Raw genomic sequence first — 21,982 nt, forward strand, 5'->3', positions numbered from 1 at the left:
TAAGACATAACACATACTTTACAAAAATATATTGCGTAAAAATGATCACAGTTTTATCTGAAGAAATTATTAGTGACGACATGCTGTACACATTGTAGTAAGACATTGCGCTCGTGCCTTATTTCACTATCTAACAACTTTTCCAACAGAGTTACCTTACGTTTAACGAATTTCATTCGCGAAAAGCCACCCGGTTCAGGTTTGTTATTTAGTTTTTGTTTCTTACCACTAGATAATCTTCTCCGCTTGTTTGTTTTGACGACTTTAGTATCACTCGCTTGTTCATTTGGATATTCTACTTGTTCTCTTTGTATTTTTTCTTCAGTTGGAGCGTCATTATCGACAGTCTGAGGCGTTTCTTCTTCTTGGTCCGACTCATACGCACCCATTAGTGCTCCCAATGCATTATTTAATTCAACAGTGACTTTTCCCGAACCATCCATCCATTCCTCATCATCGTAATCACTCGTTTCCTTCTCATCCTCTTCGTTATATAATTCCTTGGTGCCTCGAAACGGAAACATTGTCCCATTCCAGTCACATTTTTCATCAATTAAAGATTGCTTCGCTTGTTCGGGATTTTTGACAACTTTCGGCACATTTTTCCGCTGTTGTTTTTTGTGCCTGACTCGTGACACTGTAACAAAAAATTTAAATAAATGACTCAAACACAAACAAAAACTTACGTCTTGTCTTATCCTTCCCGAATCGATTTTTCCTCTCCCCAATTTTCTCCCCCCTTTTCAACATCTCCTCCCGTCTTTCGTACCTCTTTTGGACATTTTCCCTGCTCGGGTATCGAACTTTTCGTTCTTCGATCCATTTCGCGATTTCTTCGGGCGTATTAACACTTCGAATTTTTTCATAAAGGCCAGTCAAATGTTGCATTTGGATATGTTTTTCGATCATTTTTTGAGGCGCTGTGTACTGGCACCCATCCACACCGCATATTCGGTGCTGCGACATGTGATTCTCGTAATGCTCTCGCGTATAAAAATCCTCTTCGCAAACATCGCAAAAAAACACTTCAGACTCTGGATTTTCTTCGTATTCGAAGTCGTCCCAGTCTTGTTCGGTCGTCTGTTTGCAGAAAAATTAAAATTAACGATTTTTTAATCCGGGGGTGCTGTTTGGTGCAACTAATGGGTTTTTAAATTAAGAAGCAATTTAAGAATTTGTTGTCTTGCACCAAACCCACATGTGATAGAAGATGTCGGATAGTAAAGAAGAAATAGTAGTTGCAAAATTTGACAATTTAAAGTTGCTTAATTTTTAATAACTTATGAAAAATTGATCAACTTACGGGCATTTTCCATGTTTTGCAAGAAAACATTTGAGTTTCTTGAGATGAAATTTTGGATTAAAGTCCAACAAATTTGTCTTTGGACACAATTTTCAATACACTGGGTACACGAAATGCGTACAGGGTGCCCCAAGTTGTACGGTCGGCCAAAAAATGAATACCGGTAGCGTCAAACAAATCTTCACAAGGACAAAAGTGTTTTTTAAGTATTTTTTTCATTTGAGCAAGGTCACGAACATCGTAAATAAAATCTCAACCTTTCAATATTAGGTTTATTTTTTGGCTTTCGCCGAATTTGGAAAAACATTAAAATTCCTATAAAGATTTGTCCTTAGATAACTATAGGTATTTATCTTTTGGCTGGCGGTAAAATTTGGAATACTCTGTTCGTTTACAAAAATTTTACTACACAATCTTGTTCAACTAAAATAAATCTTCACGAGAAACACATTCTTTTTAGGGGTGGGCAAAAATAGTCAAATCTTGATATAACTACTATATTACAAGAAGGATAAAAAAATCGTCACGCAGAAGTCCATGACAAACCAATTTGTAACAAAGATGTGACTTCTTGTCACGGTCCACTGGGTTAACAATTTTTTCTCTGTCAGTCTAATTGCGGTAAAATCAAAATTTTCAGTGTTTTTTGAAAACTATTTTATTTCAACACGAATGTGAACTTACAAATATAGTTGGTATTAACTTCAGCATCTAATGCAAGGTACTAGAGTAGAAATAATAAAATTGCATCACAAAACACTTAACAGGAGAGTAATTGAATTGCATTTGCGCAATTATACAGTAAAAACAAAACTGTTAAATAATATCTGAATACAATCAAAAAAGTGTTTCACAAAGACAAATTTACATAAAACAGAAAACAACTAAAACTCTCTAAGGAACTTATGGCCGATTTATTGACAAGGAAAAATTGCTCTCGTTTTGTGAAATTATGCTGTAGCAACTTCACTATTTGTGGTCTCAGTTGGAGGCTGAGACGTGTCATTGTTAGTTTGAGTCTGTAAATTTTTGTCCGTCTCTGCCTCTTTTTTGCTACCGTCCTGGAAAGAGACCCAACAAATTTAGACAAATGAAATTGAACGAACACATAACTTTCAGCCAAACAATAAATTGTAGCGCGGGGCACTTTAATCAAACAATTCTCCAGTCGGCAAGTGCCAAAAAGGCACAGTACGAGGAAATGGGCTTACTAGGGTCAAAGTTTTCGTTTCGCATTTCCTCGAAAGTAATACTAGGTTTAGGAACGTCTGCTTTGGCCTCTTGCCGTGGGGTTTGAAAAGGTGCCCCATCTGAAGTGCATACACAGGGTTGTGACAATCATAAAAAATACCTATAAGTGGACGTCTGCTGTATAATCGATAGGTGCTGTTATTCGCGCGAAATTAGTGGCGGGCAAGAGCTGAGGGATACGCACCTCCTGCAGCCCAACGAACTCCATCTCCGCCACATGGTACATTTGACTGCACTTCTCCCTCTGCGTCCTGTACGTGGCCCAGGCCTCCTTGCTCTCCGCACTCTTCGCAGCCGCCAACAGCTCCTCCTTCTTCTTAAACTCTTGTCTAATCGCGTCCGTCACCCACTCTTTCGTCAAGTCAATGTCTTTGATCATGGGACGTCGCCGCTTCAACACTCGGCCCCTTTGCACCCCCTTGAAGGCCCCCATGGGGGGCTTGCGCGGCATCCCGCGTCTGAAACCCATCCCGCGCATGGGGCCCATCATGTGTGGCGGCGGAGGCCGCATGCCGGGCGGTGGCAGGGGTCGTGGGCCGGGGCCCATCATCCGAGGCGGCATTATGGGCCCTCTGGGGAGGCGGGGCGGTGGTGGGCGAAGGCCACGAGGTGGAGGTGGGCGCATATGCGGGGGCCCCATCATGGGCCGCATGCCCATGGGGCCACGGGGTGGAGGAAAGGGGCCGCGGGGCCGCATCATTGGGATGAATTTACCGTTTGCGTTAACACGTTTATTGCCTTTTCCCTGGATAGGGGCGCCCATGGAACTGGTGCACGTGTTTTTATATTGATTTGTAACTTGTTTGCACAACACAACTGCACGCTACTTTTTCGATTATTTCTTACGTCACTTTAACACGGGGCGGGCTTGTCACATTTATGTATTATATAAATAAACTTAACCAAAAACTCATCTATGAGTCAATTTTTTGTTACTCTCCTTATTGTTTCATTATGTAAGACGGTTAGTAACACTCAAAATGGGCTTGTGAGTGCCACAAAATTTAAAACAAATTATTTTAGAAACGACCTGGCAATCCAGCATACATAAGCACCAATCGAGTCAACACAAAATTACTAAATTTAAAATTGACGCTTTGATTTAAATTGGGAACAGTATACAGGGGATGTTCCAAAATATGTAGCCAAAAAACAAAGGAGTTATAGCATTTATAGCAGTATTTTTTCCTCTCTAGGGAGGAAAACATATTTTGTACCTTAAAGTTTGGCGAAAAAATCGTATATGTGTCACGGGACGACTAGGTTTAAAAGTAAACAAGTTGAATTTCGTTTCTATTTTTATTTCTTAAAAACGTACTTAATTACCAACATTACAATATGTACAAAGACAACACTTGCGTGCAAACTTTATCATATGGAAGAATAAAAAATAATACCAAATAAGACAGTATTATTACCTATTTCAAAATCATACTTCAAATCTTAATCTACTAGAGATACCGAATAAAAAACAAATAATTGTTAATGCGTGTATCAGAACAGAATACATGTACAAGTCTGATTAAGGTTAATTATTTTGCTTAACATGAACTAGAAATAAATATCACCGTAAGTGTGTTAAAACAATGAAAGTTATGTGGTCGCAGTCACAAAAAACGAGTAGCTAAGATCTTAATGAATTTGCATATACACCTATTGTTTAGTTTTACAAAGCTAAACAAAATTTTATTTCAAAATCTACCAGTAGGTGCGTTATATGAACGTATTATAAAAATAATCTTTCTTACACAGAGTGAGATATTTCGGTTGAGCATAATAATAAAAAATGAGTAAACAATTCAAATCTTACATCGCTTAATACTTCAAGGCTCAATGTTTTCACTAACAAAACTAATTCATTCAAATAAATACCAAGCAAATTATCTAGCAGTCTCACTCTGATTAGTGTTCCGTAACTTATGTTAAAATTACCAACTGTCCAGTATTTGTGGCATAAATGAGTCCTTGGCCAGACGTCGGGAGCCACCTAATACAATTAACGCTTTTGTAATTGGCCCTACTGTCCCTATTTTGCCCCAACTCCCTTAAAACGGGCAACCTATCCCCGGGAGCATTCTTCTGTTCGATAATAAAAATCCGTGCCATCGTCCACCTATCACTGGGAACAATGGACACTCTTCTAGACGCCAGCCCAACAACCAAATGCCGACTTAGCGGCGACAGCGCCACCGAAACCGCGTTTTGTTCAAAACTGGTAGTGTACAAGCACTGACCCAACGTGTCCCACCTCAAACTATAGACTCCTGAAACAAATCCTTCAGTAATTTCACGAAAAACGCAACACCACGTACCAAGTTTGTTCGTTACGTTCAAGTAACCACCCGATGGCAATAAGGTCACTAAAATGGTCCCGTCTTTCGCAATATCCACACTAGCGTCGTTATGGATCTTACATTCGCTCACAATTAGGTTTTTCAGTGCTAAAAGCGCAAAAATCAATTTGTAACTTTAGAAATGCGACCGCAAATTACGATTATTGATGACTGGAATATTTCCGGACGAGATATCCCACATTTGGATCCGATGATTCGGCGTAACAGTCGTTATCATATCACAGTCGTAATTATTAGTCTCTCTTTGTGGATCATCCAGATCGGCATCAAACGGATTAACGCTGGCGTAAAGCGGGTGCAAAAACCTCGGCCTCAAGCCGCCCATTTGCGGAAACGTCCGCAGCTCTGAAACTCTCTCGGCCAGTCTCTGCCGGTGCGTCATAATTCGCTGCTGGAACAGTGAAGGTTGTTCCGCAATCGGGACCGGAACGTCGTTAACTTGCACGGAGGGAACGTTCCAGGGCCGAGAAGGGTTCGACTCTTCCGGATTGTTATGGACCAAGTTAACATTGTTTGTGCGGTAGAGGTTGGTACTGCGGTTGTTGTTATTGACGTACCACTCCGACTCATCGTCGTTGTCGTCACTATTGTTACTAGAAACTGTCTCAAATCTTTGCGTACGCTCTTGAGAGTCCTGATTCGAGTTAGAGCTTGTCACGTCCTCATCCTCGCCCGTATTGTCCGAATAACGCATTATTAAATCGCGTAAGCTGCTCCAGCCACGAGTGACATTCTCTGACTCGGCCGGTGCAGAAGGGGCCACATTCGCGCTTGTGTCGCTTGATGTGGAATTTTGGTGGCGTCTCAAATTGATATTCCTCAAGTATCTATTTAATAATTGTCTTCGGTTCGTATCGGGTCTATTCGGTAACATTGCGTTCCTCCGAGCGTTGTAAGTTTGTCCCAAAGCTCGATACGCCCGCCTCATATTCAATCTCATGTGTTGCAAACTCCGTGTCAATTGATGCGAATGTCCACTGAAGCGATTTTGCAACATTTGGCCGCACATTTGATCGATGCGTGACGTTAAAGATTCCCGTTCCACGTCTAAGTTCATCCCGGCAGGTGGCGGGATTGAATCAACCAACTGTAGAAGCAAAAGGTCGGACAGTAAAAGCGCCATTGCCAATACACTATGTATCTGCCCGCGCAAACTTTGCGATATATTCGACCCCGCCAACTCCTCCAAATGTTTACTCATCGCATCAACAATCAGACTGAGGAAGTGACGAGCTGGGAATCTGGACGCCCCATCTTGTGTCACCACAACTAGGTCACTCCTCGAGTTCCGAAACCGACTACTATCAAAACCCATAATCCTGTTCATTCGCATAACACAGTCGTATAACCGAATCGATAAAATTCTTTCGCCCAATTCGGTCGCTGCAGTCGAGCGAATTGACCCAGAGCCACTCTCTTGTGGCCGCGTAATGAGTCGGGTTTGTTCGGTTAGGAAATGTTCAAGTCGGCGCGCCATAATATTCAAACTCGAGGAATTGATTAATAAGTGACTTGATAAATGTCGTAGTGGATTTGTCGCTTCAGGTGTACGAGAGGGGGCGTTGCGACAAGGTCCGGTGTGTTTGGCGCCGCGTTCGGGCCGTCCCGTGTATCTTCGTGGGAAGATGTTGACGAATAAGGAGCGCCGATTGTGGCGTTGTAGGCGGAAAAGGCGCGAAGGTGGGTAGGTTTTTCGGCCTGAAGTCCTCGGTCGCGGCTGGCTTTGATCGGTTGAGGTGCTCGAACTGGGAGTGGGTTGGGGGGGCTGTTGGGGCCGCTCCTCTGACTGGGAGTCGTAAGGACTCGAATCGCTGATTCTAGTCCCGGCCATCATTTGGCGCACGCTTGACATGCCCGTGCTACGACTCTCACCGGCTAGAGATCTGACATAGCGCAAAAATTCGGTGATCAATTGTCTGATTAATTGCAATTGTTCGACTTCAAACATCGTCCGATCGATGCGTTCGATACTCTCGACTTGGTGTCTCAAAAGCCGTGCTTGCCTCTGTATGTACGAAATGGTTAAATGTAGGGACGTCATCAACGGCGACATATTTTCACCGGAACTGGGCCCTTGGTTATTCCCCGGATTTCTCGGGTAGTTGTGATCGGACTCGACCACACTTCGGCCACCTGCCAACACCTCGCTTAGATTTCTCTCTCCGGTGCTAGTGGAGGCCTCTTGTGGCGAATTGCTCCGAATGTAGAAATTCTGGTCGTTGAAAGTGGCTCTCGGTTCGGTTGTTTCACGTCGGCGTGTTTCGTTTTGTTCGGAATAGTTCGGTAACATTGACATTGAGCCGCCCAAGTTTCGCAAAATCGTATCCGATTGGTTCATTATATTCTCGAGACTTTCGGAAAAACTGCTCAACATGTCGGAGGTTTCGCTCGGACGTGTGCTCGAACGGATGTTTCTGACGTCATTTAAGCTAGATTCGAGATCTTGGACGATGTTTGAGTACATGTTGCCCAGGTTGACGAAGGGGGAAGGCTCAGTTGGGGGCTCAAGAGGGCTGCTTTCGGGGAGGTTGTCTTGCGGGACGTTGTCTTCGGCGTTCGGACGCTCAGAGTAGTTTATGAGTTCGTCGATCGGGAACGTGCTATTGACCGATAATCTGTTTGCTATTCCAAAAAAAATGATAGGGTTAATTTTTTTCCAATGTTATGAAAACTCACCTAATCTGAAGGAGGAGCCCCTCCTGTATCTCATCGGAATTCGATTATAGTTAACCCGCGTTGGCATGAACGCAGAAATGCGGTGCGCTGGCAGCCTCCGCCTGGGATAAGTCCTGTTATAAATTGGGGAACTTGTCCTTGAATGAATCCCGTTACTGCTTCCGGGACTGGAGCGCGAAGGCTCGTCTGAATTCGAAGTGGGAGTTCTGGATTCCGACTCTTGATTCTCCTGTCTTTGGATCAATCTCCGAAAAGTACTGAATGCCAAAGGTACAGCATTTGGCCGAATCAAATCCTGATCCCTACTGGCCGACATTGAAACCGGTGATGACCTAACATTCGAATCGGCTTGTTCGTCCTGACTGCGTGTTACCGGAGACGTATTTGATAAATTTATCGGACTATTATTATTATTAGCAGATGGCGAGTTTTGTTGGCTTTCGTTACTTTCAATCTCGGTCAGGAGCACTGTCATTAATAATTGTTCCAACTCCATTATAAAATTTCTGACACCACTGATGTTTGAATTGTTTGAGTTTGAAGGTGAAGGGTTGCTTGGAGGGTTACTATTGCTGGCGGTATGAACACATTCTGGTTCAGGCTCATTTTGATTGGTTGCATTTCTATTTTGATTAGTTGTATTTGTTGTGAGATCTATGGGCATTCGTGAACGTAAAGTGCCACCTCGTTCGTCGTCAGAACTACTACTATCAGAAGAGGTGTCAAGGACTGGCCTCCGATTCGGCTTTTTCAAAAAAGTTGGACACATTTGTCTCAACTTCAGTCTTTCATGAGCCCGCCCGTTCTCAAAACGTCTAACAATAAATGATTAGTAGAGTTTATAAAAAAATGACCAACAACCGCTGTGAAAGTTTCACGTAATGATAGTTTTTCAGTCAGATTTATCTATCAAACAATGATTTTTTTCTTTCATAATCTAATCAAATATGCATTCAAAAATAAATAAATAAAGTGTTATTCCAGTATTACTTAAACTTTTCTGCAGAATTGGAATACCAATTGAGACTTCACAATGCAAAAAACGTTTAAGTGAAATTTTTTAAAAACTAAAATAATACTAAAAGTAAATTAATTCATCACTATTTTGACTTCCTTCTATATATTTTTTTTCAAATAAATCACGTTCTAACTCAATCGGGGGTAAAATTTTCACAGCTCTCCTAATTCTTAATATATATTTGTCGTTAAATAACCGCTTACCGAATTAATTTCGGTCGGTCACAGGCGGGGAGCGACTTGATAATGGGCAAGAACCGATTCCGCACTTCTTCGGCAATGGGGCGAATATTTTGCAGAATATCCCCCGAAGTGCTCCCCCGACTTGTGCTCGGCTGGGGCTCGCTAGACGAGCCCCCAGCTTCTGGTAACTTGCGTTTTTTCGGGCACAAAATCCGCACTCCTGAATTTCTAACAGGTTTGTCCTGCAGCCCACTTGTTGAAGGTTCGGGTTGGGGCCTTTCATTTATCACTAGCAGTCTTCTGGGACTTTGGGTTTGTGTCGCTGTTTCAGTATGTGACGACCCACTTGGGCCAGAATCGCTTGATTTACTTCGTTTTTCTTGAGTCGATTCCTCTGTATTTTCGGACGATTTATGTTTTCTCGAGTCTGAAGTTTGGGTGCTGTGAGCTTCAGTTGGTTGTTTTTTCATTGCTAAAATACGGCTTGGCATGACAAGGGATGAACTGTAGTTTTGGGAGGTGGAAGGTTGAGATTCAGTTGGGTTCGTTCCCGAAGTGCTTGGTTCGGATTCGGGGGCTTGAGTGCTGCTGGTGGCACTCGTGGCGTTGGGTTCCATGGGGTCAGTGCCCCGGTCAATCTATCAAAATTAATCAGAAATAATAAATACTAAAAAAATTTTTAGTGACTTGCCATAGTTGGAGGTTTGTAAACTTTCAAATAGCGTTGGACCAATTGTTCGTACTCTCTTAGAAGGTTACGATAAGATGCCGTTATGCGTCTTTCTCGTTCAGGAACACTGGAAAGTACCTCACGAGTGCTTTCAACAACGCTAGGTTGCTCCTGTTAATTCAAAATTAGGACAAATATCTGATTATTTTGCAAATAAACACGTACTGGACGTAAGCCTACATTAAAATAAGTCCTCTCTGGGGGTGAAGGTGTGTTGACCAGTCTTGGCGTAATTCTAAGTCTGTAGGGGCTAGCAGACCTTTCTGCTTGTCTCGGGACAGGGACAGGGGCCCTTACCCGTTCCCACCTCGTCTGGGGGCTGTTCGCAATCCCCGTAATCAATTTATGGCCCAACTTATCAAACGCCACATATCTAATCTAAAATTAACACAATGGACACAATTAATCAGAAAAAAGACCTCTAGAGAGTTCTAAAGAGATAATTTGGCAGTCTTTCGCGCAAAACGCGAAACCAAATCGTACCTTTTCCTTGGGATTGGCAGTCGCCACTTGGACGAACGGCTCCGGCATGCTCCAGTCCCAAAAGTACAGTTCATTGTATGTCGCAATGACCAAAATCCGGTCATTGGGATGGAACGCAATTGACGCAATTACGGATTGATTCCCGGCAGTCCAGACCTCGCTACCTCCCTAAAACCCCCAAAATAGCACAAAACCAACGCAAAATCCGGAAAAATACACTCAGATCCCAAATCCTGACTTCCCCTCCCAGGCAGCCAGACGCCACAATTTGGTTGGAGGTTGGGTGGAAGGCAATGCACCACGGAGTCCTCGGGTGTCCTGTCAGAGTCTTTATGTTTTTCCCGCTTTTGATATCCGTGACGTAGATGTTGTGGTTGCCGTGGGTGGAGGCAACTTTGGTTCCATCTGGGCTGAAGACCATGAGAAATGTGGATCTGGGTTGGCCTGGCATCTCGCAGCGCATTTCGTCGTAGCATTTTTTTCTGACCAGTTCATCTTCGGCGAAAACTTCTCGGCTGGCTTTTGCTCTGATGTTTGTCTTTAGGTGGTTGAGGCTCCTGTCTTCGAGGCCCCGGATGAAGTCTAGGGCCTGGCTGGAGGGCTCTTTGTTGGGGATATTTCGACGAAAGTCATATTCATCTGGGTTCATCTTCTCATAATGTCTTGATACTCTAGGATTGATTATGCATTCGTTGGGTTTTTGTGAGTGAAGTATTAATTGTAAACAAAGGAGATAACGAAAAAGCGTAGCAAGGTTGCATTCTTATAAACAAACAGTTTAGTTGCGAATTTATTGCGGTTCTATGGGGGGAAAATGCACTTACGCACTGTTTTTCTTCCAATTATTTCAGTAATTAACAGGTCTTGTAACGATTTTTGGAGAGATTAGAAGGGTTGGGCTTGGAGGTCGACTATACAAAAATATCATTTTAAGTGCAACGTTTCATAGGTTAAGTTACGCACTTAATTACCTCTTTTTCGGCTCACATTGCAATTATAACCCAAGCCGCACTGAATTAATAAGAAGGAACTAATTAAGCATGTGTCCGTGTTATAATCAAGCCACAAAAAGCATTCTTTTTGACAACAATTCAGGAGTATGGACTTTGACGTGATAACAGATTTTTGACAATATCACACACAGGCTGTCCAACAAATTCCACACACCTGTGGTAGAATGAGTCAGAAAATCCCTCGAGGCCTGCGGCCTATTACTCACTTTTTTCTCATTAGCACAGTTATTAGGGAGAAATAAAACAGTTTTAATAAAGAAACATTTATTAATAAATAAAATACAAAATAATTAAAACCAATTTGTAATTTTCATGCTTCCGTCTGCATCTTTTGGAGCGTCCATAACACTGGCTTGTTTTGCTAATCTGTGAATTGATATTTTTCGGCGTACTGAACGGCTTAAAGGCGTGTCTTCCTTTGCCTCCGAATCTATGGGTTCCAGTTCCAGATCTTCAGACGCCGAAGTGGAGGTTTCTGGTCTAAATTTGAAAAAATAAAATGGGAAAATTTAAGTTCACTTAACGTACTTTATGGGGATACATCGGAGACAGTCTCTTATCGTGAAATCTTTCCCAAATTCTTCCCCTTCTTCCAAGGTCTGAGGGAGGCGATAATGGAGAGTTTCAGGTAAACGCAGCCCAATCAATCCACCAATCACAGAAATAATCCCCATGATAAGCAGCGGTAAAACGACCATTTCTGAGCCCTCAAATGTACACACTTATCTGTTATTTCAATTCTTTCCTAATTTAAATCAGCAACTAATCTACATTTTTAGGGTTTCTTGTCTATCAATAACATAAAAAGCAAACGATTGTCATACAATTACGATTGGCAACCGGAAACTTAAAATTATTCAAACAGATTGTCCTAAATACAACCGAAGTGGTTGAACTTTGAGTACAATTACTTTGCACTTACCAGGAACGTGATAAACGGAATTATAATCCGACCCATGCCGCCTATATAGGCAGACACCCCAATTCCCAGGCCCCTCAACTGGGTTGGGAACAATTCACCTGCAAAAGGATAAATAATCAAGAACGAGGCCGCAATCGCAGACTTGGCCATCAGGAAGAGTGCTAGAATCAGCCCGATTGAGTCTAAAACGCAAAGTCAGCTCCAAACAAACTTTGAAATTAATTTACCCTCAGGTAGCAGAAAAGTGGTGATGCAACAAATTCCACTAATAATCATGCACAAGCACAAGGGCCATCTCCTCCCCCAGCGGTCCATCACCAACCAGCAGATAAAATAACTGGGAATTTCGATCGCCGAAGAGAGAAAAAAGCTCATATATTCGTTACTCCCCAATGAAGGCCCGTAGTAACTCAAGCCGACGTAAACCACCTCATTTGCGAACCAATTCAGTGTGATTAAGACCGTTTTTAAGCGCATGTTTGGTGTAGCGCACAGTTCTGTACAATGTGGTGTCTTTTTGTAGCTTTCCTCCTCACTCAAACTCCTCGTACCTAGCATTTTTTGCTTCAATTGTTGCTTAAAACTGGGCGGCAGCTCGTGGTTGTTGACCCGGGCCAGAGTTTCCAAAATTCGGGACGCTTCCTCGAAGCGCCCTTTGGCCAACAACCACCTGGGACTTTCGGGGAGAAAAAACCAGTAGAAATAATAGAGAATGAACGGGAGCGAGGTCGACAGTGCAAAATAAACCCAATCTCGAATCAAATACGCGACACCCGATAGAATTAACAACCCCAAAGTGTAAAACAAGCAGATCATGACTGTGACAAATGAGCGGTAGTTGGGACCTACAAGTTCCAAAGCTGCAACCGTTTGATTGTTTGTGGTGTTTTATGAGTTACTCACAAATAATAAACGGGATTTGGTAAATCGCAGGTATTGTTAGGCCTACAATGACCCGGCTAGCGGCCCACCACCAGAAATTTTGGGCAGTTGCTGTTAGAACGCTCCCAAGGAGGAGGGTTGTGAGACAGACAAAGAATGATTTTTTGCGCCCGATGCTGTCATTTAACATCCCGAAGTAGTAGACGCCCACAGGGCCCCCCAAGTTTAGGGCCACGAGGCCCAAGGTGGGGTAAATACTTTTGTCACAAACTAACTCAAACTGGAACTATTGTTAGCAAAATAGTTGGTTTGTGTGACTACGTACGTCTGTGACAATGCTGGAGGAGGCGTCTTGGTCAAACTCCCACCCGTCAGAACACCCCTCGGTGGCCCCCGAGGTGATATTGTCCATGATTTGTGTCCAGTTAATTGTGTATCTCAGACATTTGGAGAAAGAGTTGTTGTTTTTCGGGATGAAGAGATTTTTTCGTTCTTCTTGTGTCAGATTGAGTGTTTGTGGTGTTTTGCACCAATGATCGGGCGTTTCGGTCATGAACAGTTGGTTGAAGGCGCAAAAACCGCACGGGAGGCATGCAGGGAGACAGATGAGCCAGAGAAGTAGTTTCTGATATCGTCCGAATTCGCCCACTTGGGGTAAAAGGTCGTCTAGGTCAAGCGATTCCTGGAATTTTTCGCGCTCAGATTTGTTGGGTTGGGTGCGAAAGTGGTACTTACGCTATGGTTTTGTTCATTTTGATCCATTTTGCGCAACACTGAGTGACCATTGCTGGGTTTATAAGTGAAGACTTAGGAGTGAGGTTTATGAGATTATTTCCCGCTTGCCTGAAATCAATCACTAATCATATAAATTACGGTGAGAGTCAGTTGGGGCGATGCAACACGAACACAGACACAACCCTGGATTTATTCGAAAAGTCTTACCTTTGGTCGAATTTTGCGAAATTTTGCTGCGGCTGGGTGAAAGAAAACAGGGTGTAAAGAAAGGAAACATTTATTATCCGTACAACTACAAAAATCCCAATTCTGCGGGAGTGATCCCAAGCGTTTGGGAGGGAATTTAAAAAGTGAAATATCCTAACTGAAAAGGCGTGCAGGGAATTTAACTTAACAAAATTAAAATCTAATACAATTTTGATGAATTGGTCAATAGGCACCCTAGACATGGTAACATTTTTAAGGGAAAAGAAGAAAAGTAACCGGTGTTCGACAATACCAAGTTTGGAATAAGCCGCATTTTGCGTCAACTTTCATACGGCATTTGAGCTTTACTAGGCTATTTAATTAATAAATTCAGTCTTCAGAACACACAGAAAACCATATTGTCAAACATCGGCGCGTTTGGGGTGATTACAGATTAACAATCAACATGGCACAATCAAAACAAAACATTCAACCAATAAAATATGCAACCATAAACATTTCCACTCAAAACCCTTCCAATTAATTGTAACGCAACCTTTTTGCACATGAACATTCGTAGAATTCGAAATAATTTTAAAAAGATCATGGATTAAAATCACACTTTGGCTGGTTCACAAAACCATAAAAATGAGCTTTTTAAAATTAAATATCTCGGTGTGCATAAAACAGTTAGAAGCTTCAATAAATAATTTAGGCCAGTAGAAATTCTTACACTACTTCATAATAAAATTCTTCATACTTCGTACATACAAAATATACAACCACACTACTTACATACTATACAAGTGATTTCATACAGCCTTTGAACCCAGACGTGGGCAATAGTTAAAATAACCCATCGCTAATGTACCTTCCAAAACAACGAAGGTCGCTTAATGGACTAGTGATAAAAATAAACACAAAAATTGGTTTATTTCAATATTGCCCACGGAAAAATATCACACATACAAGGAATTTATAATTATAATTCTAGAATTATAATTACGAAAACATTGAGAAGGTTTCGTTATACGCATTTAAAAAACTAATGGAATTTGAATGTATCTTTTTCGTGTTTTGGCAACTACAGAAACCTTCTCAAATCACAGATTCTTTTTTACTTTGTTGCGATACCCACCCTCCCTTTCAAGCACTTTCGTATATTTAATCAGCGTGTCGACTTATACGAAAAACTCGAAAATTTTCATACACCACCCACGCAAGGCACAATCAGGCCTCACAAAAATCTTTCATAAAAAATACCAGTCACAAGATTTATTATTCTCAAATTTCCTGAGTATGAATTCAGTGAATTGGAAATTGTTTCAAAAAAATCAACCAGGGAAAAACCGAAACACGCTCCTCTGGACAGTTTTTGATTATCGCAGTCTTTTGCTTTTTAAGAGAAAAGTTAATATAAATTCGCAAAATCTAAAGAAGCACCAGAGCGTGTTTTGCTTTTTTCCGCAATGAAATTACACACAACTTCAGCGAAACAAAGAAGCAATAATAAATCAGGATTTTAAGATTACTTCTGTCTGACTGCAGTGCATAGGTAATTTCTTCACCAAAGACCATTATAAAAATAACTACTTATGATTAATTCGATATGTGAAATAGACAAATGCTTTTATTGTAATCAAGTACAACACTAAAGTGAAGACGAACGTAAAAGACGCAACAAGTGATAGAGGAGACACCACTTCACTCTTCAGTCTTGAGCTAAACCGCCTTTCACGAAACCAGGCGAAGATTCAGACACTATTCACAAGCGTTCACAGCTACGATTAGCACTCACAGTTTATCAAGAGTCCATATGCATCAGCACTCACTCTGCACCCCGAAAACCGAAAGTATTGGGGAACAATACCATGTCAAACTAGCTGACCAGCTTTACTCAACCGAGAGATGAGCAAAACTGGTCCGACTCAGCCAAAACGAAAACTAAAGTCTGCAAGAATTTTGGTTTTATGTATAATGCGAATCCAATATCGATGCCGTTGACCACACCTTCGTTAGATTTCCTTCTGTTAAACCACAACATGCCAAAGAAAATCTGAAACCATCGAAAGCACTGTCAAACTTCGCTCAGCACACCGATTTTCGCGAGACACATACAGTCCAACGCCAAGTCTCAAACGCAGCAGATCCAACCGACCCACCACAACTAACTTTATTTTAATTTTAAAAAAATCCCAGCTATAATTTTAATAATGTCTGTTTTATATTATTTGTAACGATTTTTTGCCAATTGGATCTGCTGAAACTGTCCACTCCCACTTACCAACTAGCTACAGCGGCCGTCGAATTAGCCTTCAACTTGCGCAACTCCTTCGTAGCCCAAGTGGCCAAAGTTCTAGTACGATTAGTTCCACTTCGTCTGCCTTTCGCCAACATCTCGTTGATCGGCTCCAAATCCAGGAGTTGTAAAAGTGGTGCTCCAAAAGCCGTACAGAGATCCCCCACCAATCCGGCAGCCACCGCAACCGTGGCATCAGAATTGAACGTGTCTTGTGCCACCACGGTTATAAATTGAACGATGAAAGGAATGTGCGGTTCGAGAATCAAAACGTCGGGATTAGGTGTCGGGCCATCGCCTTTTAAACCCTGTACAATGCCCGTGTAAGCATCAAGTACACCTTCGCGTAATTCGTTCAAATAATCGACCATATCGAAATCATCTCTATCGACTTGTGCCTGCGACGCCTGCGCTAGTGTTGTGAGAACAACATCGAGGTATTTTTTGAATTCGGGGCCGATACTTAGGACGATATCGCCGAACACTGAAAGAATCTGTGGCTTGACGCTACGGTGGACCGATTGATCGCCGAGATTTTCGAGCAGAAGAGTCATGATTTCGTCGCAATAAGGAAGAGCTTTTAGTTTGAGAGCGCGGAAAATGTCACCGGTTAGACCGACTGCGGTACCACAAACTTGGTACTCTTGGTGGTTTTTAAGGCCGATGTAAAGAAACGGCTTGAACGCGTCCATGTATTTGATGAAACCTTCACCGAGGACTTCCACCAGGGTTGACACTGCCATCAGTGCGTCCTCTTGTACACCTAACACAAACAACGTTTAATTCCCGTACTTATAATTTTTTATAATACGCCTTCAAACTAAAATCTTTAATACAATTCACTGTAAAGTGTAAGCGAAAGATTTTATTTGAAGGCGCATTTGGCTGGTGAATTACCTCCACTTTTGCACGAATTCGAGTTGAACATGGTCAGCATAGCAGTCATGATGGCGTCGGATATTTGCGGCGCGTCCTCTGGTGTAACTTTCCTCAAAACCGACTGAAGTGTTCCGCACAACAACGACTGGAGATCATTAAACTGTGACCTATCATTGTGGCTCGTAATGTGTGTTTCCATTTGTAAAACTTGTTGCAAACGTTCAAGAATCACCATTGTTGTCTTTTGTACGGTGACGTAGCAATCTTTCGGTGAATTCTTCACCATTTCCATCAAAGCCTCGTAGGCTGCCGGTCTGAGATTAGCTTGAGCGCCGTCTGGACGGTCCGTAGTCTCCAAAAGCCGCTGAATTATATACTCAAAGTATTGTGACAACATGTACGTATCGGGAGTTCCCGTGTCTTCGTTAGTTTCAGCTGCATCGTAGGCGGCTTCAGCCAATCCAGAAAACGCCCAACAGACATTCGCCGCAACTCGCGGTTCAGCCTTAAGTCCATTAATCAAACTTTCCAGCAAGGGCTTAAGATAATTCTCGTTAATGGCCGCTTCGGGAATAATTTCGCAAATTCGGCCGAAAGTCCAAGCCGCAGTATCTCTCACGATAACGCTACTATCATACATCAGCTCTATCAAGGTTGGCATGGCTTGCTCCACCAATGGTTTAAGAGTGGTGTTATCTAACCCGCCAAGAATCGAGCCGAAAGCCATAAGCGACGCATCTCTAAATCGCCAATTCTCAGACTTTATGTTTTCTTTGATAAAAGGTAAAACGTGTGGAACAACTTCGTTTTCGCAGCATGTGGCCAAAAGCATTAAACAAACGCCGGCAGCTTTGCTCGGGTTCCAGTCGTCTTCGTCATCGAGCTCTTCTTGCTTCGTTAGTTTTTGCAGAAGGATGGGTACGATAAATTGGAGCGCACCTTTGGCGTAGTGGCGTGATACTCTGGAAGAAATATTCGCTTAACTGACTGACGGTTGAGTCAGCGTAACAGGACAATGAATAATCTCCGTTCTAATAATAGGCTTGTTGACTTAACACTTATCTATTTTTTGATGTTTCAAACGCAAATTGTGAAAATCAAATCAAAACAAGGCTTTTATCGATCATAAAAATACCAAACTAAAGTTAGCAACACAAAAGCATCGTTAGTTTAATTTGTGTTTATAAAAATCTGACTAGGTTTATGAAACTACTACTAATCTGATTCTTTTAATAGCATGGCAAAAGCCGTAAAAAGATTATTTATTCTTGTTAACATTTATTGTGGGAATTCTCTGACCGAAGTAAAAACAGAAAAACTTAGTTATCTAATGATATTTAACGATTAGCTGATTAAGTTACGAATTTATCATATCGCTCACAGACTGGATTTCACTTAAACGCATAAACAGGGAATTACAGTTTTTACTAATAGTCATTCCAGAAATGATGCTCTTACCTGGCTGGGGGCCGGCCTGCATCCGCTGCCTCATTGGCTTCGATGGACAAATCCACTTCTTCGTCGCTAACATTCGACCAAAATTCAATACCTTGAAGCGCCACGGCATCATTGTCAGATTTCATCGCTTCTAAAGTAATGGGAAAGAGAGCTTGGCCCATGTAGGGCTCCATATATTGATAATACAAAGACATAATTTTAACCAAACATTGCAACGCTGCAACTTTAATTTGCGTATCTGGCGACTGAGTGGCTTCGCACACCACCTCCATGATGAAATTCCTTTCAGTTGCCTTTTCGAAGTTAGCTTTAGTGAATTCGAGCGAATTTAACAACGCCTGCGTTGCCGCAAATCTGACATGATTGCTGGGCTCTGTGGAGCGCATTCCGTGGATGATCGCCGTGAGGATGTCGTTGGATTGGGTAACGAGCACGTCTGAGTCGATTTCCTGGCAGATGTAGCCGATGGTCTCCAGCGTTGCTTCTTTCTGCATTTCGGTGGAGTTTGGTTGGACTACGTTGTTCACTAGCGTGACGATCAGGTCGGGCCATTGGTGGTGCGGTAATTCGGTGACAGCGATGTAAGCCACGCATTGGGCCGCTGACGAAGGCCGGTTGGTCTCCGTGCCCAGGGCCCCTACGACCTGGAGAAAACGGTCGAAAAAAACACTAACAAAACCGGTATATAAACAATTACGTTTTTCTTGACGTAGTTGCGTATCTCCTCCGGTGCCGACAGCCATCTCTGTTGACATAACTGTTTGATGTTGGGATCTTTGGACGTGAGTTGGTTTTTCAGTTGGAGACCGGCGGCCATGCGAGCAACGGGACTGTTGCCCCCATGTCGCAAGATATCGGATAGAGTCTTGATAAATTCTAAGATATTAGCGGCGGCAGCTTGCTCAAGAAATGTTGATGCTTGCTCCAGTTCATTTTTATCTGGAAATCGTCAAATAGGCTGTGATTAACGGAAAATCACTGAGGATAATGACCTCGAAAAGTGTGAGGTTATGATGAAACTTTGCGAGCTTGAGGGCTTGAAAAGAGTTGCATTTTGGGAAAAAGAGCGACCGACGTTTCGACGCCGGTGCGGCGACATCGTCAGGTTTTTGGTTTAAGCCCTGACGGGGAGTTGCTTGGGAATTTCGTAAAATGTCAAAGCGGGTTGAAATTTATCGAAAAGGCGGAAATGAGGCGGGGTTGAGAGGAACGTGCTTTTTGATGATTAGGCATGCGATTATATGGCAGTGGTTAAAAAATGATGGCAACTTGTCAAATAGTCAAGTTTTGTACTTACCGGGAGAAACAGTTTTTTCTAGCACTTGTATAAGTCGGAGTGTTTCTTGATGCATTTTATTGTAGAATTACTGACTAATATTGTAAACTTAACGGTTTTAATTAATTGGTTCTTGCAATCAGCCGGCTAACACCACATGGACATGTAGGATGATTAAACTGGCAGGAAGGCTATATTCATACGCTGCTGCTAACGTATGAATGACGGTTCCTTATCGTTATTTCAAAACTACGGCCAATTTCAATCGTTGTTTACCCAAATTATATCAAACAGCGGTTCACACAGTTGTAACAATTTACTTGAAGCACTTTACGTTGTAAATTAACTTGTGATTTGTCACTAACGATAATAAACACTTATACTGTATTTCAGTGCGGAGACAAGATGACCGTTAAACCGATTTGCTTTGCGCGCATTTTCTTAATAGGTTTCTGTACAGTTTACAATGATTACTGCTTTTTTTGATAGATGTCGCAACCATTTATGTTTCTAAGCCAACTTTATAGTGCTTATTCAAAAATATAATATAGGATATTACATTGTTTTTAGTCCCATTTTACTGCAGCTGACGGTTTTTATGATAAACCAATTGTAAATATAACTTGAAAAACAATTTAATGAACTATTTTTCAGACTTTTGACTGTATATATCCCTTTAACGATTCTGTATAAAAATAGGATTCATTTTAAACATAATTGGCCACGCCTATCAATATTTAATTGACTAAAATAACAATATAAATAATTATTTTCTCATTTTTTTTTGACCTAAATTACTTCTCCTGCTCAACGTTTGATTACTATTCATTTTAGTCATAAAAAAAATTCAATTCAAATTATTATTATTATTATTATTATTATTATTATTATTATTATTATTATTATTATTATTATTATTATTATTATTATTATTATTATTATTATTATTATTATTATTATTATTATTATTATTATTATTATTATTATTATTATTATTATTATTATTATTATTATTATTATTATTATTATTATTATTATTGTTATTACTATTATTATTAAGATGTTTCATTTATTGCTATAGGGATGTTAAAAGTGGGTTTATTTTAAAATTAGGTAAAGTCGAGTACTTTCTTCCTGGTGAGCAAAACAAGTTTAGAGCAGAGTGTAATGCATTGTTTCTTGGGTGTTTTGCGAGCACTTTGTGTTATTTTGAACGCACTTAGCTGCACAAACCTGATGGTATCTTGCATACTGTGAATTTATATTTAACATGTTGCGTAGACACATGCATTTCCATTAAAAAAGAAACCACCTGATCGAAGAAAAGGTGAAGGCTTTAGGGAGTAATTAATTGTGGTCATTAATAAAATCTGTAGAAATATGTGGCTTGAGTGTAAGTAACTTCGTAAATATGGGTTTTACAGTGTCCACCACCTTTAATTGCCTTAATAAAACCAATTTAAAAGTCATAACATTCGCCTTTAATATCCAATAAATAAGAGTATAAAGTTTTTCTTTGGACAAACAAACAACTTATGAGGACAGTCGTACACAATAAAGGATTTTTATGGGTATTTCGTAAACGACGAATTTTCAAAAAACGAGCTAAATTGCAATATAATTGCAACATAAATAAAATTGTTGGCGTGCTTGCAGTGGGTATAGGTTCGTATTTGCAATTTGTTGATATTCCCCGGAGTATTATACAAGTACTCTGTATTTATTGTAATGACGCTCTTATGCATTACCAACGCCCGAGAAAGCATATTGAAATAATTGTGGAATTTATTACTGACCGTGGCTTTTTAACACGACCCTGATAGCGTAATTGCCAAGATGGTTACCAATTTTTAGCTTTCTTCGTTTGCCGGAAGGACATGATTCTTCGGACTGCACTTCCTGGTGTGGCAATGTCCACGAGCTACCTTACAGGTGCATCTACGCACATATTTTTTTATTTCAAACCTTAGGAGATGATGGTCTTAAATCTAAGACATGGACCAAAATAGTTTTTGTGTTTTGCTCTATAATTTTATTTCGAACTAAGTATTTCTAACTAAGATAACTACATTATATTCTCAACTTTTATCTGTTTTTTTTTAATATTTGTTTAAACTTTTTCCTTTTTTATCATTATTATTATTATTATTTAGCATCACTTTGCGTTTCATGTCTTCGTGAACCTGTAACATGCTTAAGGCAGGCGTTATTACAGTGTGCGGTCATGCCTGAATCGCCTAATTTGCAGGGTAACCTTTGGCAAAATCTCCTTCATTCGCATTGATTTATAGGAGGAATTTGCAAGTATCGTAAGCACATACACTCGCAATTATTG

The 21,982-nt window shown here is 41.1% G+C and overlaps 4 protein-coding genes across 7 annotated transcripts; all 4 read right to left on the minus strand.

Annotated features, from left to right (window-relative positions):
• Nucleotides 1–14: 14 nt before the first annotated feature.
• Nucleotides 15–3,584, minus strand: LOC103313262 (nuclear FMR1 interacting protein 1). Its single transcript, XM_008196105.3, has 3 exons — nucleotides 2,739–3,584; nucleotides 687–1,080; nucleotides 15–637 (listed from the first exon to the last, which is right to left on the minus strand). Exons 1-3 carry the CDS (start codon nucleotides 3,315–3,317, stop codon nucleotides 54–56), a joined length of 1,557 nt encoding a protein of 518 aa, XP_008194327.1. The 5' UTR covers nucleotides 3,318–3,584; the 3' UTR covers nucleotides 15–53.
• A 255-nt stretch (nucleotides 3,585–3,839) lies between these two features.
• Nucleotides 3,840–11,149, minus strand: LOC662121 (uncharacterized). 3 transcript variants are annotated; one of them, XM_968238.5, is made up of 11 exons: nucleotides 10,969–11,148; nucleotides 10,822–10,908; nucleotides 10,215–10,668; nucleotides 9,998–10,165; nucleotides 9,680–9,892; nucleotides 9,476–9,625; nucleotides 8,806–9,422; nucleotides 7,585–8,399; nucleotides 5,047–7,530; nucleotides 4,867–4,995; nucleotides 3,840–4,818 (listed from the first exon to the last, which is right to left on the minus strand). In XM_968238.5, the coding sequence occupies exons 3-11, from the start codon at nucleotides 10,644–10,646 to the stop codon at nucleotides 4,472–4,474; spliced, it is 5,355 nt and encodes a 1,784-aa protein (XP_973331.2). In that variant the 5' UTR covers nucleotides 10,647–10,668; nucleotides 10,822–10,908; nucleotides 10,969–11,148; the 3' UTR covers nucleotides 3,840–4,471. The 3 variants fall into 3 exon arrangements, with proteins under 3 accessions (XP_973331.2, XP_064213171.1, XP_008194326.1); XM_064357101.1 differs by having other exon boundaries at nucleotides 10,961–11,148; XM_008196104.3 differs by having other exon boundaries at nucleotides 9,695–9,892; nucleotides 10,215–10,908; nucleotides 10,969–11,149.
• Nucleotides 11,150–11,257: 108 nt separating this feature from the next.
• Nucleotides 11,258–13,657, minus strand: CarT (Carcinine transporter). Its single transcript, XM_968203.4, has 7 exons — nucleotides 13,550–13,657; nucleotides 13,140–13,496; nucleotides 12,836–13,094; nucleotides 12,160–12,792; nucleotides 11,933–12,114; nucleotides 11,539–11,717; nucleotides 11,258–11,490 (listed from the first exon to the last, which is right to left on the minus strand). The coding sequence occupies exons 1-7, from the start codon at nucleotides 13,574–13,576 to the stop codon at nucleotides 11,301–11,303; spliced, it is 1,827 nt and encodes a 608-aa protein (XP_973296.2). The 5' UTR covers nucleotides 13,577–13,657; the 3' UTR covers nucleotides 11,258–11,300.
• On the minus strand, nucleotides 13,355–20,060 carry Fs(2)Ket (Female sterile (2) Ketel). Of its 2 annotated transcripts, XM_015980396.2 has the most exons (7): nucleotides 19,669–20,060; nucleotides 19,069–19,310; nucleotides 18,372–19,015; nucleotides 16,932–17,875; nucleotides 16,020–16,797; nucleotides 13,550–13,657; nucleotides 13,355–13,496 (listed from the first exon to the last, which is right to left on the minus strand). In XM_015980396.2, exons 1-7 carry the CDS (start codon nucleotides 19,721–19,723, stop codon nucleotides 13,481–13,483), a joined length of 2,787 nt encoding a protein of 928 aa, XP_015835882.2. In that variant the 5' UTR covers nucleotides 19,724–20,060; the 3' UTR covers nucleotides 13,355–13,480. The 2 variants fall into 2 exon arrangements, with proteins under 2 accessions (XP_015835882.2, XP_973263.2); XM_968170.4 differs by lacking the exons at nucleotides 13,355–13,496; nucleotides 13,550–13,657 and adding an exon at nucleotides 13,811–15,791 and having other exon boundaries at nucleotides 19,669–20,058.
• Nucleotides 20,061–21,982: the final 1,922 nt, after the last annotated feature.

This window comes from Tribolium castaneum, chromosome 5, assembly GCF_031307605.1.
Source record: "Tribolium castaneum strain GA2 chromosome 5, icTriCast1.1, whole genome shotgun sequence".
Classification (NCBI taxonomy): domain Eukaryota; kingdom Metazoa; phylum Arthropoda; class Insecta; order Coleoptera; family Tenebrionidae; genus Tribolium; species Tribolium castaneum.